This window comes from Sylvia atricapilla, chromosome 6 (assembly GCF_009819655.1).
Source record: "Sylvia atricapilla isolate bSylAtr1 chromosome 6, bSylAtr1.pri, whole genome shotgun sequence".
In the NCBI taxonomy this organism is placed as follows: Eukaryota; Metazoa; Chordata; class Aves; order Passeriformes; family Sylviidae; genus Sylvia; species Sylvia atricapilla.
Window position 1 is genome coordinate 42,606,724 of NC_089145.1, and position 19,424 is coordinate 42,626,147.

Consider the following 19,424-nt stretch of genomic DNA (forward strand, 5'->3'; position numbering starts at 1 on the left):
ACAAGGATAAAACCAGTGGCACCCAGGAGGTTTTAACTCGACCCTTGCCTGAAACTTTGGCAGGCAACATGTATTTGAAATGATTCCAGATTGCTGTGGTTTGGGCTCTGGAGAGCTGGGTCCTCAGCCAGCAGCCACTAAACAGAGGCAGCACCCAGCTCCAGAGCAGCCTCTTCCTCATCAGTGCAGTAGGGCTCAGCTCTTTGATCCCACAGCCACCAGCTGCTCTAGGAGAGCTCAACACTGTCCAGGGAGAGGAAATAGCATCTGCATTAGGCTACGCACCATTCTCCCCACTGAGAGAAGCTGTTTGTCATGGAAAAATATAATATTTAAAACATCCCTCTGACTGATTCTGATTTATTCTTAATGAAAAGGGACTTCCTGGCTGAGTTTCTTTTTGAAACCTTTAACTGGGCCATAAACAAAGGGCAGAGAGCACAACATCCATCATCATCTGCCGTAGTTTCAAGGAATCTAAGAGTAAAGATATTTTCCCAAAGCTAGTACAATTCCTTTCCTTCCCACCCTCCATGAGGGCTGTGGACTTGGTAAATTTCATTGTAATTATTCAAACTCTTCCTGTTATAGAAAAACTGCACATAAAACTATGTATGATTTCGAACCTGAACTCCTGGAGATGCCTCTTTAAAAGCAATGAAGTGACTTGAAACTTCCATCAACAATCTCCACTAACAGTTCTGCCAGAATTTGATATTTATGATGATAATACCAAAGAAAAACATGTGTTCTACATGATTGTACTGTATTTATGATATTGTCCTTAGGAATTAGTAGGCCATTCTAGATTTAATACCAGTTGAAAAATGATATTGTTTGGAAAAGACTTCACCTCTCATCATACAAAAAAAAAAAAAACAAAAAAAACAAAAAAAAAAAAAAACAAAAAAAAAAAAAAAAAAAAAAAAAAAAAAAAAAAAAGTTGACTTCTTGTAAAAGAAATATAGACTTGAAAAGTATTTCTGCTAAATCAATTTAATTTAACATCTGAATAAACCCACACATCAAATCAGTAAATTAGATGTTACTCTCCAAATCTTACCACTTAAATTGCTTCAGAAATATACTCAGAAGGAGGCTTTTCTTTGGACTTATAAATGTGATCTGAAAAAAGGTAAAAAACATCAATCAGCTAGAAATACATTTACCTTGAGTTTAAGAGATTTCCTAGAGCTTTTGTTTGTTTATTGGGTGAGATAATTTTTTTTTTGTAATGATATTATCAATAACCTTCACTGCTCAAAAATTATCAATCAAGTAATTGATAATAATTGCTATTGCCTATTTCAGATCTGTTTCAGAAGGAAAAAGAGGCAAAGGCATAGAGGAGGGACTTGATTTGTTTATTCCAGTTTATAAGAATGAATATTGAAATTCCCATGTCCTCCCTGTCTCAGATGGAGACTTATCCCTATCTATCCCTCAGCAGGGTTACTTCAACTTATTTCATTCTAAACCTCCCCTCTGTTTTTTTTAAGGCAGCCTCAGGCAGTGGATCTCAAGATCTTTCAAACTTCCTTATTATAAATGATTGACAATAAGGAATGAATAACTTTTCACTTCCAAGAACTTTGCCACTGTCTACAAAAAGTGGGCAGTCCAAGTACCTCTTTTGTTTTCTTTATTTCGGCCCTGTTTTCTCTCTAGGTGTTGTTGGTGGGACAGAGAAAAGAAGCTCCAAGCTTGTGTAGTCAGGTTCCACAAGCTCCTTGCTGCTGCTCGGCACAGCCCATATGGAGTTGCTTTCTGGAGAGAGAATAAAGCTCAAGATGGACCATAGAGATTGAGGAACACTTTCAAGTGTGATTTGTAAAAGGGAAAACACTTTTGAGGATGAATGAAATATGGTGCTCATTAGCCGTGGACTAATGTGAATTATTTAAGTGTGACAGCTCCCACAGAGGCATCCCAAAGGTTTGAAGCCAATTAAACCTGGAAGACTACTGCCACATTCAATTCACGGAGCTGAAGGCAGCAGATGAACTTAATGTGCTGCTCCAAATTGTTTTTGCTACTGCTGACCAGCTACACATTGGAGGATTGTGGTATCAAAACAGGGGATGCTGCAATCCAATTAGGTAAACATCTCTTTTTGCAAGAGATAAAGACTCCTAAGCCAAACATTGTTACCAGAATTGTCACAGGGACCTATCCAAATACAAACAGAAATTCGAAACCTGATCTTGTGCAACACAGGAACCTTTAAGACAGGATCTCACCTACTTTTGCTCTAGGAGAGATTGCAACAGTGATACTGAATGCATTGGGGATGAATCTCAGCTTGTGTCCCTGCACAAGAAAGCAGTCCATGGCTCGGATTTTTTACATCTGTGTTTATATATTTTATCACAGCAGCAAGTTCTTGCCCATGATGTCCCTTGTCTTGAAGATAAGCAAGGAAGAACAACTGAGATCTGAGTGTGAACTGATATTAAAAACTGCAGCAAAACTGGAGATACGTTTCCAGCCTTTTTGCTGGAACAAGACTTTAAAGCCCCTTTGGCACACAGTAACCACAGACTCTTAGGGTTGTATTTTTGTGTGTCTGTGTATGTGTGTGAAACACCACACAAATCACGTGGCTGTGATCAGTATGAAATGAACTTGGGGGCTTCCCTGAGGATACACATTCCCCAGCCCTACTGACAGAGTTTTCAGCCTCAGATCTTGCCTGATGAATCTTCTGGCTGTGCAAGAACATAAAAAACAAAGCAAAAGCTTCAGCTGAGACTTTACTCACTGATGATGTGCCAGCAGTTCATTAAGAAGAACCCACAGAACAAGACCATTCAAAGGATCTTTCCACTCCACACACTCAGTGTTTTGCAAACCTTAATCAGTGCAGACTCACAACACCCCTTTAACAAGTAACAAACAGACATTGAGAGGTTAACACAAGGTAACTTCAGAGCTTCAGCTCAAGCTTCTCCCAAACTTACTATTTCCTCCACTACCTGGCAGAGGACTGCCTTTCAGTATTTATTTTGTGATTATGATTAAGAGCAAGCAATGGGATCACGTGTGTGACCGACTTACGAGTGAAAGTTTAGTTCCCTAAGACCAGTGCTTTCCTTTGGCTGCAACAATGCATGAAGCCATCAGCCCAGTGTTACAAACAAGCACGTACGTCTCACCACATCAGAGGGGAGCTTCTGCCAGTGAAGCACCTTCATCCTCAGCATTGGTGTCTTCTTAGCGTGGGGCTGCTCCCCACATTCACAGGTGGCATGACTGCACTCAGGATTGCTGCATGGCTGAGGAGATGGGAGTGATGGGGCATTTATGCCAGGCATGGAAACAGGGGGAAGAGGCACCTTGCTCCCAGGAGGTAGTGGTGGTGGTGCAGGAGGCTGTGGAAGCAGAGATGGCATGACAGACATTCTTGGAAGCAAGAGGAAACATCTTTCTGAGAAGGTGATGTATTCCCTGGACAATGCTCTGACTTCCAGAAAGGCCAGTTGTAGGAGAAAGACTCAGGTCTGCACTGGGGTTCTCCTCTTCCGAGTCCCATATTAACTTGAATGCATTTGTTCACCTTTGGAAGAGATCTTCTAGACACTGTTTTGTGGCGATTTGAGCAGTGCATGGTTGATAGCAGACTCTCAATGGCTTGCCCCGGTCCCATTTTCCTGCTCTACAAGCAACAAAGAGGTGCATGGATTAGCAAAGTCACTCATGACTGCTCTCTACTCATAATTCCTACAGAGACACAGAAATAGCAGTGACCTTCACATTAGGGTAAGCGACAGGAATATTTCTAACTGCTTTAGAGGTGGCAGTTTGTAGCAGTTTCACTTTGGAGATTCAGGAGCAAGGCAGTCCTGTCCATAAGGCTCATTTTTGACTTCTCTTGATCCTTCTACATTCTTCTCATAATATATAAAAAAAGACAAAGCAAATGCTATCAGCATAGTAAGCCCCTACCTGGTTGTTTTTTCCCCCGTGTTGATCAGCCATTCAGTGGGATGAATGGAGGGGTAAAAGATGCCCCCCTACAGTTACTCTATAGAGGGGACATCACAAACAGCAGCGACACAGTCACTTAATCCTGAAATCCATGGTGCCACAATTTGTCTTGAGTGCAGAAGGGTGGAGGGGATTTAAGGAGAAACTCTCAAAATAGCCTAATAAAGTAAACAAGCTCAGCTGAAGAGGGTTCAGGGTGAGCTTATGTTTTTGTGACTACACATGGAAATAACTGGTAGGCATTTAAATTAATAAGATTATCCTTCCTATTTTGCCCTAAAACCAAATTTAATCTAGGAAAAATCTTTATATTTGTCTTGAGACTATACAGTTCTCTCAGAGCTTCTTGCAAAAGACTGCAGAAGTCCATATCTTGTATGTATGCCCAGTTTTAAACACGGAGACAGCCCTACCAAAGTTAGTAGAGCATTCGCTGGCTCAATTCTTGGCTTTGTTTGCTTGACTGAGCAAACATTTCTTTTGCAAACAATTGCATTTCTTGTGGATGAGCAGTGTCTTAGGACACAATCTCAGTAGCTGGAGCTGCTGTGTGATTTCTCTTTATAACCTCTACAGCAATGACCATCAAAAATGGCAGAAGCAGCACATGGTAAAAGGGGAGCAGTGAGCAAACTATCAGTGCTCCAGAAATAACACAGTAGGTGCAGCATTTTAGGGACTATATGTAGGCAGAAACAAAGCCCTCTGTCATCCCACTCTGAGTAAAGCACACAAGAATAGCATTAGCAGTGTTAACCAGGTGGGCAATTTCCTTACCAGTGTAGCATGAGACATTTTTTTGGTACATGCACCACATTATATTCTCAAAGAGCTAGGTTAATAATTATAAATGACCATTTTCCTCCTGACACAGCAATTTTGTGCAGCTACTAACACAGAAAAAACTCATTAAGGGATTTGCATTAAAACCTGCAATCAATGCATCTCTAGTCCATAGTATACTCATAAAGCATCTCCTATAATTTGGAACAGTTTGTCTTTGAAACCTAGCAGTTCATAATGATGATAGTCTCAGGTCTTACAGCCCCAGCAAAATTGTGAACCAATGCATCTAAGGCAAAAGAAAGCAATAAATGTTGATTTTTTTTTTCTAGTCCTAATTTAGTAAGAATGGCTTACATTTAAAACATTAAATGGTAAATCAGCCAGTAAATAACATTTGATTTACATACTAAGTGGTACCAGTTAAAATAGCTAAGCCAAAGGCCTATAATAGAAAACTAATATTCACCGTATTTGCCATTTATGTGAATTGATTTGTTGTTGGTTTCCATATATTTTTTTTTCCACGAATAAGCAGTTTCCCCAAAGGTAAAGCAGGCTTACATTTAATTTAAGTAAACAACTCAATGTACCCCCTTTAGGACTTCACAATCTTTGTGGTAAACTTGTACATATGCTTGTAATTACCGTAACAGGACAAGTGAAGGATTCAGCCCTATGAAAAAGCCTAATGAGAAATGAGAAAGCCTAATGTGAAATAAGCCATTTTCTCCTAGAAGTATTAGGAGCAAAATGAGCTGATTAAAAAAAAACTTATTAGAAATGCTCATGTTAAAATTCTGCTGCTTGTTTATTTTAATTAAGCTATAGGGAGAATCAGTAAGACTATTAATTAGGAAGTTCTTTTTTCTTTTAATCAGAGTGCTCATCTAAATTGCTACAGGGTTTGTGTAAGGAAAAGTCTTATTTTTAAAAATTCTACTAACAAGTAGTACTATACAAGAAACAGCTAATATGCTTTGAATGATAAATAGGCTTATAATAATGTATCTCCAAAGATTATACATTAGAGACTATGTAGAGAAATCCATGCTTTTAAAAAGATTAAAGCCTTGGTGTAATTTCAAGGCAGCTGTAACTTACATTGCTGATAATGTTCAAATGAGCTTCTGGGTGTATTTTAAAAAGAAATCTCTGTGTGAAATTTCTTCTTAGAAAGTGCAGCCTCCCCTCCCCGGTGAATACAAACTTAAATGCACACACATCTCAGTGCAGCCAGACAAGCACTGGCAATGGCACCACTTAGGCAGGGCAGGAAACAGAGATTGACTCAATACATCAGCCCAATTCTGATGATCCTGTTGAGTCAGTTAACTTGCAATTAACTGTGAAGCTGTTTTCAGTGCTCTCACCTTATGTTTTATGTGGGAAGCTGATGATGCTTGAGGACCACCACAATACAGGCTTTCATTTCCACTTTTTTATCAGACGACTGACATGCTAAAAAAATGGCACATTTCTTATTAGCCTTGAAAGAGGAGCTCTAATTTGACAGCATGGGGTTTAGAATTTTAAGTCAGATTAAAAAAATATCTTACTTCTGTGTTTTGGATCATGTAAACACTCCCAATTTTTCACTGCTTGTGTTGCTAATGGGGCTACCTTGTTTTGTAAAACTTGATTTTCTTTGTAATGGGATTTTCATTTATTGATCATTATTATACTATAAACAGGGATTTCAGTGAATGTTTCAGAAGACCTGATATTTCCCCTTGTGTGCTATAAATACCTAAAAAGTTTCTCTTGAGGGGGAAGTTGTTTAAAAGCTGTACTCCATGCACATTCAAGGTAACCACCAAAAGTGTAAGCAGAGAGTTAATATCAGCAGCATAGGATAGTTATGAGGGTATAAAGATGTTCTTCTTACCTAATGGCTGGAGTTGAGCAGCAGGATGTATAACCCAACTGGGGAGAGGGTTAGTCACTTGTTTATGCAGACAGCTACTCCCTAACCAGAACAAAGCTGCTGTTCATTAGCTCCCAATGGGTTCCACTTGCTCTGCTTTGGATTCAGGCACTGACTTGCATTAAGATGCTCCTGGTGTGATATTCCTCACTGTGGACTTTGCAGCTCTCCTAATTTATTCTTGATGATTGTGATTCTTACAAGGATAAAATAGGAAGTAGGAGAAAATAGAAATCTTAATCCTTTCTTGCACAAGCAATCTTCTCGCTATAAGAGTCACTCTTTTCCTTTCAGATACATTCCTAGGGAATTTCAAGGTTTCTCTGCAACCTAGGGTAAGAGAGGCCTTTGGGGAACAGTAATTCTTTGCTAGTTCCCCTCTTCCTTTTGTTTTGACTCTAGTATGGCTGCAAACAGTAAAGAGAAAAAGAGATTTTTTTTTTCTTTCTTACTAACAATATTTCGGTTGTGGTATTTTTCATGAATGTTTGTCACAGTGTTTCAAAGGAAGCCATTACATCCATTTTAGAGATGGGGAAACTGAGGCACAGGTTGTGGGCTTGGCCACAGCCTCTTAGGAAGCCAGTGGCAGAAAGTGGGTAATCTCAGTAGCTGAAGTGGCTGCCATTTCATTTCAGTGCTCTTCTGTCAAAACCCTCTTTAGTCTTTGCAGTCCACCTCTCATGAAGATCCAGCCACTGCTCTGCCTCCATTTTCTCATATCAAAAAGCTGGAAGCTATTGGAAATCGGAAGCAGTTGGAAGAGGTTGGAAACAAAGCGAAAGCACTCCCTTTTCGTTCTAACTGCCCCTGCTGCTGGCAGGAATGTGGCTGTGATGTGTGTGTGTTTAATGCCTATGGACTCTGTCCTAGGGACGGAGTTAATGAAAAAGTCCTGTAAGGGAGCTGGCTCCACTTTTTGGCAGCTGGTGGTAAGGCAGGAACCTTAGGATCTGCTGCAGGAGGAACCTGGGCCAGCAGCAGCAGCTATGGGTGGCAGATATTAGGAGGCACTGCTGCTGAGACCACTTTTCTGGTTTCTGGGCCCTGCAGCAGAGAGATGAGGCAGTTCAAGGAACCATGGAAAGGGGTTTGTAGAGTATGGGAATAGACTGTGAAAAGCAGGAGGCTGGGAGAAGATGTGTTGTAGAATCAGCAGGGGAATTTTTAGAGAATAGGGATGAACTCTTCAAAATTGAAATAAATGTCAACAGTTACTCCAGTTGGTTATACTCTTTGACTAGCTGAAGGGATTAAGGATGGGACATAATAGCTTTAATCTTTGGATATTTGCTAGGTTTGAGATAGGTCATGGTTTGAAGGGATTGCTGTGTTGGCTCTCATTTGATTTACACACAGCTGTGCTATGGTTTCCACCCAGGCCTCTGCAGGCAGCTATGCGTGTCACAGAACATGCCTTGTGGAGATGAGGGTCTCTTCTCTGTCCTCTAGAGCTCTAGCAAGGTAGAGCAGTTGAGAATACTTGGAGAGAGAAAACCTCTTTCTTGTGCTCTTCTCCCTGAGGTCTCTCCAATTAAGGAGGTATTTTAGAAAGACCATTTATCTGTGACTCAGGATGGGTTTGTAGACTGCTGATATGGTGAATGCAGTCACTTACCCGTGGGGCATATTCTTCTGTGTATGACACTGGTTCACCAAAGAGGATTAACAGACAGACCTGAAAGAGTTTCTGGACTCTTATTACTCCTATCTTTTCTACTTCTCTTCTATCTGCTTGTTGCTGAACAGAGAAACATAAAAAACATTGGTTGGAAAAGGACCCTGGAAATGGTTTTGTCCAAACTCCCTTTCAGTGGATCATCATCACTGCTCTGGTTTTGTCTAACTGAGCTGTGAAAATCTGAACAAGTGGAGGTACAAAACATGAAAAAGTGTATAGAAAAACCTGTTGGTCTCAAAGGATGAGTCCTGGAAAATGTGTGCTCCTGAGGGTTTAATTTTAATTACAAAATCAAGTTCTGGGTTTCAAAGGATGACAGGACCAGATTTCAAAGACCCGTTACCCTTTTTGCATGTGCTGCCTCTGCTTCTCCTCTTCCTTCATCTATTCTGACTGATTGACCTGGTCATTAATTGTCACTAATTCATCACTAAACTTACAGCAGATTATGCTGTATGAAGCATAATTGCCACATAAGTACCAGACAAACACATCAGGTTCTGCATGCCCTGAGCAGGGCAAACCAACCATAACTGTAATAATGTAGGTGTCATCAGAAAAGACTGCTGATCCTAGAAAAAAACTACTTTGACAGGCTGGGAGTGTATCTAAACTGACTTGATGGAAGCTGACTGCCACGGAGTGATTCTTGTCCTCTGACTTTGAGTAATGCAAGTTGAGCCTGCTTAAAGTCTCCATTAGGGAAGCACAGAGCTCCTGCTAATTCCTACCGACACCTGGCTCTGTGTGAATTGTCACACACAGCTCTTGCAGGAGTTGTTTATGCTGCAGCAAAGAGAGCATTAGAGAGTTCCTAATATGAATTAAGTGTTAGCACAGCATGGATGAAGGGGTGAGTTACTTCCAGAGCTGACTGAATATGCTGATTAACTTGCAGTGATCAAAATCTCCCCTGGTATTTAAGGTCTAGTACCTGCTCTGAACTAAGGAATTGGAAATATTTTTCTTTACTATGAACCTCATTTCCATTGCAAATCCTGCAAATCATCTGGTTATTTTGCAATAACACCATGCAGTAATTGCAAACATCTAGAGAGGTCCTGTCACTATCACTGCCTCCTTTTAACACTCTGTAGTCTCACTTCTAGTAATGGGGATGCTGTTTATCATATGCTGCCCAGTTTTGATTGACCAAACAATATGTGGTTTCTGATGGAGTTGGTTCATGTTCTCTCAGACACATTATGTGGACATAACCTCATGACTAACATGTTCACCCATATTTCAGGGGTGTTACCCATGTCCGTTACCACACAGACAGAATGAGCCAGGATTCCTACAGTGCTGATCTTTAGGATTGGTAAGCTTGCATGTTGTACTTGGTTGATCACTGTGTACCAGAAATATGAAGGTGTAGATCCAGGTTTTATGTTTAGACAAATGGAAACTGGTTAATTTTGCTGAAACAGGCTTATGCATTTTTTCTTTTATTTCAATTTATCCTGCCTCTTTCTGACTGGAACAGAAGGTGTTTATCAGCCCCCTTGGCTGTATGGAATGTAGGAGAGGACCAAATGGCACACTCAGCCCAAAAGACTGGCATAGCTTTGAGATATCAGCCATGCTCAAATACAGCGCAAAGCTGTGATGGTGCTCGTGAACTAGGTATAGCCCCATTCATATATCTTTTTTTTTTTTTTCCATAGAATCATTAACATTGGAGAAGGGCCTCAAAGTTCCTTAGGTCCAACCTTTGACCAAACACTGCTGTGCCAACTTAACCACAGCACTAAGTGTCACATCGAGTCATTTCTTGAACACTTACAGGGATGGTGAGATGTCATGTAGAGAAAAAATTAGGAAAGCAAAAGTTCAGCTAGAACTCAATCTGGCCACTGCTGTGAGAGATGATAAAAAGTGGTTTTATAAATATACTGCCAGCAAAAGACGGACAAGGAAAACCCCCATCCTTTATGGGATGTGGAGGGGAACATTATCCCCGAGAGACGAGGAAAAAGCTGCCTTCTTTGGCTCAGTCTCTAACAGTAAGACTGGTTATCCTCAGGGCATCCAGCCCCCCTGAGCTGGCAGTCAGGGAAAGAGAGCAGAAGAGGCCTCCCACATTCCAGGAAGGAATGGTCAGTGACCTGCTGTGCCACTTCAGCATTCATAAATCCATGGGGCTGGATGGGATCCTCCCAAGGGTACTGGGAGAACTGGCAGAAGAGCAAAACCATTGGTAATTATTACTTAGCATATATGACAATTTCTTATGTATATGACAATTAGGTGCTTTATATCGTATATGAAAAATATTAGGTTGTGATGATGAATTCTCATGAAGCATAGGTCTTCCCCATCCTCACCAGAGAAAGGAAACTCACCAAGTATTTCTTTTTATTCTAAGCTTTGAAATATTTTCAGTATTGAAATAAAAAAACCCAACCAAAACTTGCCAAAAACTAACCCTGAAAATCCATCTCACTAAACATAGCTGATTTTTTAATGTGAAATATTTGGAAAAGGCTTCTGCTGATTTCTCCTATACTTTCATTTTATCATATAGCCAGTGCTTAATTACAGAATATGCATTTATTTGGCAGCAAGAAGTTTATGAGGGTCACAGCCTGGCTTACAAACCAGATTCCATGAGCAGTTGTTGTAACACACAAGAATTCTATTTTGAGGTCTGTACTTATGGTTGACTTAAGTGACCACAGCTCTGTTGAACTGGCCTTGATATTCTTAACCAACAATTAATTTGGTCTTACAACCACTGAAAAATCTTCAATTGTGAGCTTTATTTCAAGCTCATAAATGAAACAAAACTGCACATCCCAATTGAATATCAGTCTTTGACCTGCTCTAATTCTTTTCTTCTGTTCTTCTTAAATAATCACTGTAATGGAAGTAGAGCTACTCTGGAGTAATAAATTATAAATGTTGTGCTTGAGTCTGCTGATTGGGATATGACTGAACAGATAATTTACAGATGACTATTGAACAAAGAACCTCTGGTGGCTCAAAATAACCCATTCCTCTTGAAAGCAGGGGAAAGATAGTGCCAAAACCCCTCTCTTTAAAGGCCAAGTTAAGCACACAGAGTAATAAAAACTCTGGCTGTGGAAATAAGCTGCTCTATCTTGAGTGGAAATGAGGGAAGCTGAAAGACCCAGATGGACACATGCTGTAGCCTCTGAAATGAGCAGCTGGTGGGGCATCAGCAGGAAAGGTTCCCTAGGGAACACCCAGAAAACCTGTTTTTTCACCAGTCCTGCATCTCCAAATGATGTTGTTCCTATTGATCAAAGAGTGGGGTGGTGAGGAGGAGGCTGGCTGTGCATTGCTAGCCTGGGCTGCAGGCTCTTCTGGAAACACAGAGCTGGGAGAATGTGTTTAATACTCAGGTTTTTGCAGCTTGGAGTCTAATCTAAGAGCAAAGGAGATTGAAGAGCAAAAGGATGGTGCTTGGGTGATGTGCTCTGAGTGAGACTGGAAAAAAGGGAAACCTGTAGATGTGATAGAGACAGTCCTGCAAATCAAACTTGGTGACATGGTTCTACAGGGAATGCTGAGGGTATGCCTGCTTCTGCCATCAGGAATGGGTTTTCTGTTGCAACAGGGCTGTGCTACTCCGCAGTGTCTCCTGCACCAAACCTGCCCCTGTGTCTGTTCTCAACTCACCTCTGCTTCTGTTGACCAGTTCTCAATATGCTCATAGTGAAGCCTTGGTTAAAGCAAACCACTGATTTAATTCTTGGTTTCACTTCTAAGTTTTCAGTATTACAAGGAATAGCCTTGCCAAGTCCTATTAAGCAAAGCAAAATAAGCTTTAGCCTGCACATTAGTTTAGCCACAGTAAGTTACCATATAAATGAACAGTTCTGAAATGTACCCAGCTCTTCCACTGGATTTATGTTTCAGCAGATATCACACCATTCAACAAACATAGATCATTTTAACTGGACAGCTATGTACAAAATTATTATACAGTGTTATTACAAAACTTGAGAAATAAAGCTCTGAATTTTGAAAACACAATACTGCACAGTCCCAGTTTTAAAGCCAAAGTAACATGATTCCACATGTTCTGCAGCTTGGACATAGACTCTTGAGTACAAGTAGCTGACAATGGAAGTCAAACCCAGAGGTTTACTATAGGATAAGCTGAAGATGTGTCCAGTAGAGCACTCTGGAAAACCTCTTCCTTTTGCTTTAGTAAGCGAAACCAGGGCCCTGGTTCTGCAAAAGTTGATGGATGCGTCAGCATGTGTTACAAGACTACTTAAGACTGATGCACTTCAACATAATTGCACATAAGCATCATGTAGGAACCAGACACTGTTTATATGGCCATATGCTTACTAAAATACATACTTTTTCTTTTACTTTTTTCCCCCCTGTAACCAATTTCCCTTGCTTTAAGTGATTCAGAGTAAAAATACATTTGTCTAATCTGGGTCTTGGACCTGGCCCAATATAAGTTGTCAGTGGGCAACAAGAAGAGGGACTTAACACACCTTCACCCATGATGGTAGAGCGACTGCTTAGTTTATACCTTTAATTTAGTTGAGGCACTGCTGTTTTTAACACTTCTTTGAGGGCTAAACCCTGCAGTCTGTTCTTGGGCCACACTCAGCTGTCATTTCAAGAGGAGTTTGGCCTAAGAGCAGGTTGAAAGACTTGGCTTCCAGGACAGATCTGACCCTTTCACCTCCACTATGCACAGAACCATCCCCTGACCCCACAGGTGCCCAGTGCAAGGCACAGGCTCAGGGGTCCAAAGTCTCTGGGGAGGCTCTTTAGGTCCTGGGGAGGGGAGTGAAAGGATGCATGAGGAGAGGCTGTGGGTCTTCATGGGGCAGAAGTTGTCCATGGTGGCATTTCATTGATGCAGAACTTGGAGTCCAAGAAGCTGGCAGCACTCCAGGGACACATGAGAGGTTCTCTCATATTTTCTGCCTTGCCATGACACCTGCAGGAAGAGGGGGAAATGCAAATTATTTGCAACTATGAACAAAAGTGGTGTGGTTTTGCATGTATGTGTAATCTAAAGGCTGAGGTGCTACTAGGGAAATCAGTTTCATCTCTTCTGCAGATAACCCAAAACAAGGTAATTTGATGTATTTAATAAAAGCCTCATGTTTCCAGAACCAATCCTGATGTTCCAGAGTTTGGGCAACTTTGTTTTTAAGTTTACTTCAGTAACATATATCCTTCTAGGTATGAAATTGCTGAACTAAGTAAATCTAGAGGATTTAGCAGGACTGTCAGAAGGATGGGGCAGCACACTGTAGCCTGTCTCACTCCACAACTGAATTAAATACTATTTCTAAAAGCAGACCTGAAGGAAAAGGCCTAGCAGGAAGGTGAGCATTAGATTGATGACATTCTCACAGTCCATTTAAAACTGCCTACAGGCAATTCTGGGATTGCAGAAGGGGAGGTGAAGCATCTGTTCCTTAAAGAATTAAAGGAAAACCTGGACTCTCAATCCCTTCTGCGTCTTTGCAGGGGAAGATTGATGTGTCACTGTGCCATGTACATGTCATAGCTGCCCTTCTGCCCTTTCCCTCCCTCCTCATGGGGCTGTGGTCTCTGAGCTGGTCTATACTCACAGTTTGGTTTTTCTTTTATTTTCTAGGGAATAAATGAAGTAGATTTGTGAGCAGTGAAAATGCTAAAGCCCAGTTGCTGAAGCCCAGTTGCTTATGGACTTGTGCTTTCAAGGCTTTTCTTTCCCCTAACCATTCCAAGTGACATGCAGATGAGAGGAAAAGGGAAGCTGCACAAACAGACCTGAACATTTGTCTGTAGGAGTTCTCCTGGGTCTAAGAGCAGCACTCTTGAGTTCAGCTGTTTGTACAGTCTCTCCTCTCATTTACTGTCACCTTTATAAAATGATTTTTCAAGCACTTTCTGGACTTGGTTGAAAATGAGTCGAGATGTTACCAGGGTGCACAAAAACAGTGTGTTTCCAGAGGAAAAACAGCTAAACCATTTCTTTCAAGAACATAAATATAATGTGGAATACCAGTCTTTAGGTGTAAAAGCTGGCATTTAAAAACATTATTACAGAAATTGCTGCATAACAAGGTACGGTCAAGGTGAGGCAAGAACTCAGTAGCTGATTACAGTCTTTCACTGCTCTGAAATATTATCACAGAGCCACAGGCTGCTCCTGCCATCTGGTGCTGTTAGGGAAGCTCTAAAACTCATAAAGGGTTTGAGTATTGATCCCTGCAGCTGGATCTGCACAAGAAGGAAGAAGTTTCCTCTGGCTTCACTGAGACCCATTAACTTCCACATCAGCAAATCCACCAGAGAAAGAAATATCCTGTACCAAAAGAGAATTAGTGGGGACCTGAACAGACCATGTATACTTGGGACAAAACATAAAATAAAAATAAAATTTTTAAAAAATCAGGTGGAAGTTCCTAGGAAAAAATATTGATTGGTAACACTCTAGGCTTGCTGAATTTGTCTTATCAGTAAGTTCTGTCTTATCTATCTCATCAAGACAGGAGCTGCATTTGGGAGAGGAAGCTCTCTGGCAGAAGACTTAGACAAGCAAATGGGTTTTTGCTTCTGCTGCCCTTGCTATGTGACATACAGAAGAAGAGGAAAAAGAGGTTTCAAGGTGCAGCTCATCTCTGCCCTCCTGGCATCAAATTCCAAGCGGGCTCTGCTGGTGCAATGCCAGGCACTGCATTTCAAGGATGCAGTGAAACTTCTGCTTAACTTGGTCACTTCATAAAGGTACTGTATGCCTATGCATGCCTCTGTGTTGCATTTCTGTAACTTCTTAGGACAAAGCAAATTGTGTTTAATTTTTTTTTTCCAAATATGACTTTTTTTAAGCTGCATGTTTAAAAAAAAAAATCTGACTTAAGCTTAGCCCAAGGTTCCAGCTACCCTTCCAATGTGTCCACTGGTCCTGGCGTACTTCACACCTATTCTTGTTATTATTTTCTGTTTCTATAGGAAATCTTCCTTAGAATTTTTAAACCATTAGAGCTACTTCCACTTCATGTAATCCTATGTCACTGCAGGAAAAGGGCCGAAAGGAAGGCAGGAGTAGTCAGGACTGTAACTACCCAATGTATATCCCATTCTCTCTTGCTGGCAGTGATGCTCCAGGTGCAGGAACAAAAACAGTCCTAGGGGAAAATCCTGCACAGATTCCTCGTGTCTCTGTGCAAGAGCAGGACTCTCAGCTGGGCTCATAGCCCCAGGGAATTGGGGATGCTGGAGAATAAATACATTCCTTTCAGGAAACAAGACAAAGAGCAATTTGATATTGATTTAGTTCATAAGAGATGCTCATCAGCATGGAAAGGACAATGCGTAACTATGCAATTTCAGTACAGTGGGTGTTTCAGATGTTTATTTTTCTTGCTTTTCTTTCCACTTGCTGTAAAAACAGGGGGAGTTTTGCAAATGAAAGTCTCACCCTGGAACTCCTTTTGACGGGCAACCATATGTTGCCAGCATCAGTGAAGGATGCAGGGAACTTGTGTGCAACTCTGGAGTTGAACTTAGCTTTGAGTGGGAGCTGGTATCTTGCCCCAACTAGTATTTGTACCTAGGTCCAATGTTTTATTCCCTTTTCATGATACCCATATTTAAACAGTGCTATAGAAAGTGGTTACCCACGAGCAAACCAAATGTTCTTTGCTGGAGGTAGGTACTGAAATTGCATTTTTACAGTGTTTGAGAAAATAATGTGATCAAAGCAAGGACTTTGTTCATCACATGAAGTTTGATTGTTTGGTTAGAATAATGGCTTTTAATTATCTGCAGGGAGAAGCAGTTTGGCTGCTGCTGACACAGAGGACAAACATGTGGGCTGTGACCCTGTGTTGAATGGAGATCAGCACTGACTCCACTCGACGCAAGATCAACGCCCTGGAGAGTAAAAATCAGAGTAACAAATTTATTTCACATGTGTTTGTGATTAGACACAAAGACAAAAAGCTTTGGTGGCATGCTGAATACTGATTAGGTCTGTGAAGTCCCAGTGCTGTGGTTAGTTCACAAAAAACCTGCTGTGTGATTTTACGTACCTCATTGTGCCACACAATCTTTTTTTGTTTTATTATCTCCAGTATCAGTCTCAACCTCTGCTTTCGAACAAAAGAGAGACACTAAATATATCTTATCATGGCAAGGCCAAGGTAGCAACAGGGAACTTTTTATGATGAAAGTATTGTCTAGTAGCAGAGAGGTTCCTAAGAACATATAATCTTTGAATGGTTTCGGTTGGAAGGGATCTTAAAGATCACCCAGTTCCAATCCCCTTGATGCCATCCCTGGATGCCCAGGGAACCCTGTGGCTTTTGCAGGCTGGGGTCAGTTCTTAAGCCAGAACGCCAAATTTCATGTGTCAGGAAAGAATTGCAAGGGCTGTGAGCATGGGATGCTCCCATTGCTGCAGCTTCTGCTCCTCCTGAGAACAAAGTTCAGGAACCACTGTGACAGGAAATCACTTCTCATTCTTGGCTCATTTTTAACTAAGGGAAAGTGGCATGTTTAGAAATGTAAATAACTACAACTCTGGGGCATGCTGTATTAAAAGGGTAAATCCCTCTGTGGTAGCTGCTCAACCTATGCAGTCTTTCTCAGCAACGGGTATTCAAACCCTCCTTTCCTTTCTCCTCAACCTTCCTTGAAAGAAAAAACATCAAAAAGATAGCCTGCCCATTTGTTTGACCTCAGGATCTTGCAGAAAACAGGCTTTGGAAAGTATATTTTAAGTTCTAAAGGCTGACTGACCCATCTGTCTTCCCTACGAGGCATCTCCAATTTGGGATTAAGGTGCCCACTCAAGGGGAAAAAGATCTAAAGGATGTGGACATTCTTCCCGGGTTTGGGACTGGCTGAGGACTTTTGGTATGAAGAGGGGGCCTGTGTGGCTCCAGCAGCTGAGCTCCCTCCCAGCCCCAGCAGGGCAGCCCAGCTGGAGGATGGATCCTTGGTGGAAGCAGCAGCAAGATGCTCTTTTTCAGTGACTGACCCTCTGCCCTCCCTCTGCAGCGATGCTTTGAGGGCCTGATGTTTAGAAGCCACCTAAAGTACCCCTGGGGCAGGCTGTCAGGCAAAGTGCTGTTGCAATGAGGGGAAAAACCAAACAACCCCAAGGCAGCATTGATGTTACTGCTTTTATGTATTTATAAGTAGTTCAGAGGGGGTGATTACTGATTAAGTACCCAGTATTAACTGCTCTTAATCACTGCTCTGGAGCCTAATGGAGCTCTTGTTTGCACATAACCGTGCCTTGTAGCTGTCTTTAGCACACTTGACAGATGTGCTTATTGCCATCTTTACTGCCTACATGTAATGGGCTTTTTAATTATTGATTCATCATTACTCCTTTATAAACTACTTACACACGTCACCAGAATGAACTGTGCTTGTGTTTTTCTTTTAAAAGCTCTTTCAGGTTTAAAAAATATAATAGCTGCATGAAACAGTGTGACTCTAGGGGCAGGGGGCATTGGGCCTTTAAGTGGAAAGAAACAGGTGTATACAAATCTACCAGGAAGGTCCCCACATTTAAGTCAGTCCTCGAGGGCTATTAATAAAATAGGTACCTGAGTAGCTTTTGCTGTGCCTCTTCTTCTTCTTCCGTTTCCCTGATGGCCTCTGCTTTTCCCTCTCGCTGTGGGTTTGCTCTGGGGGAAGTGTTGCTGAACAAGAGGAGTCGGTGGCCGGCTCCTCTGAGAAGGACTTGTCCTGAGAGGTGTCCAAGAGCGAGTCTGTACCAGGGTCTTCATTTTCCTTAGTCATTTCTTTTGACTCTGCCTGCTGAGCCTCACTGCAGGGAGCAGACTGAGCACCCTCTGAGCCATCAGCTGGGCATTCCTTGTCCTGCCCTCCTGACATGGACCCCTTAGTCCAGCTGAGTTGGTCTCCCAGAGCAGAGGCTGAACTGCTGCTTACAAAGCTTATCCTTGTGCCTATGTCAGCCACAGAGAAGGCAAAGGAGCTGCTCTTTGTGCTGGGCTGGAGGCTTTCCACGTTGTTTGCCTGTTCCAGCATGGTCTGATTGGCTCCATCAGCTTCCACCATGCTCACTGAGGGGCTCTTGGTCTGGGACTCCAGTGGCAAACTTCCTCCAGCACTGTTTTTAGATAATACCTGGCCTGAAGCTGAACCATTTGTAACGCCTCCACCTGTCTCCATTGGGGCAGTGGTTGAGGGAGGAGTGCTTTCTAAGGGATGATCATCCTTGTTTTGTTTGGTCTTGTCATCAACCTGCATCTCTGCTGCTTGAGGATCCTTAATGCTCTTTCCTGTAAACAGAAAATACTCAATCAGTTTCACCAGGAATCAACCAAGATGCACCTACCCTGCAGAGGTTACAGGTTAGCAGCTGCCTGTGGAGGGAGCACTGAAGCTAAAGCAGCTATGCAGAGGCAGCACCAGTTTATCCTCCCTGTACCTCCTCTCCTTACACCAATGTAGTCATCCCGGCTGGACTCCCAGGCTCCAGCCCAGCAAAGCCCCTGATTTTTTTTCAGCAGGTGTTAATTTGTTTCAAAATGGCTGCAAAACAGCTCATTTCAACAGAAGCTCTGGGACTTGCAAGAAAGTCTGAAAGTCTGCATCAGGAATAGAGAACCTGCCTGTGAGGTTCTGGGAGCAGGCTAAACAGCTGGCTTGGCTGTGTGAGGATTTCAAGGCTGCCTATGAGCCAGCCTTAACCTGCCCTTGCAGAGCAGGTCTAGGAGAGCCATGGATAGACCAAGGTTCTTGGACTTGCCTGACTGCACTGACACTGAGGTCCAAAAAAGAGCTAAACCCATGGGCTGTCTCCTCAACAAGCACCTAAAGGACTTGGGCTCTTCTGCAAATAAGGTTTCTTTTTTAAAGGGCTTCTTCAGTCTTCCAAGTGTAGACTAAGATGGGATGGAACAGTTTCCAAGGCAGAAACAAGCTGTGCTACTGAGACTTGAGAGCATGGAGGGGACTTGTGTGGAGATGACAGCAGTGCCCCATCAGCATGGTGTCATGGCTGACACGTGGGTCAACCATCTCAGAGGGTTCATCAACACAGATGCAGGACCATGCTGCTCCAAATTC

The 19,424-nt window shown here is 42.0% G+C and overlaps 1 protein-coding gene and 1 long non-coding RNA gene across 5 annotated transcripts in view; both read right to left on the reverse strand.

The window, feature by feature from the left end:
- Nucleotides 1-871: 871 nt before the first annotated feature.
- On the reverse strand, nt 872-7,479 carry LOC136363217 (uncharacterized). 2 transcript variants are annotated; one of them, XR_010743931.1, is made up of 4 exons: nt 6,659-7,479; nt 3,149-3,655; nt 1,629-1,767; nt 872-1,125 (listed from the first exon to the last, which is right to left on the reverse strand). It is a non-coding gene; the product is annotated as an uncharacterized lncRNA (long non-coding RNA). The 2 variants fall into 2 exon arrangements; XR_010743932.1 differs by lacking the exon at nt 6,659-7,479 and adding an exon at nt 3,946-4,057.
- A 4,592-nt stretch (nt 7,480-12,071) lies between these two features.
- The window catches only part of LOC136362827 (inverted formin-2-like), a 40,874-nt gene continuing 33,521 nt past the window's right edge, over nt 12,072-19,424 (reverse strand). Inside the window, exons 21-23 of one of the 3 annotated variants that reach the window (XM_066321674.1) lie at nt 17,933-18,634; nt 16,406-16,462; nt 12,072-13,314 (exon numbers count right to left, since the gene is read on the reverse strand). In XM_066321674.1, coding sequence (XP_066177771.1) covers nt 16,407-16,462; nt 17,933-18,634 — 758 coding nt within the window. In that variant the 3' untranslated portion in view covers nt 12,072-13,314; nt 16,406. Of the gene's footprint in view, nt 13,315-16,405; nt 16,466-17,932; nt 18,635-19,424 lie in introns of all 3 variants that reach the window. The other 2 variants (XM_066321673.1, XM_066321675.1) reach the window with 2 other exon arrangements.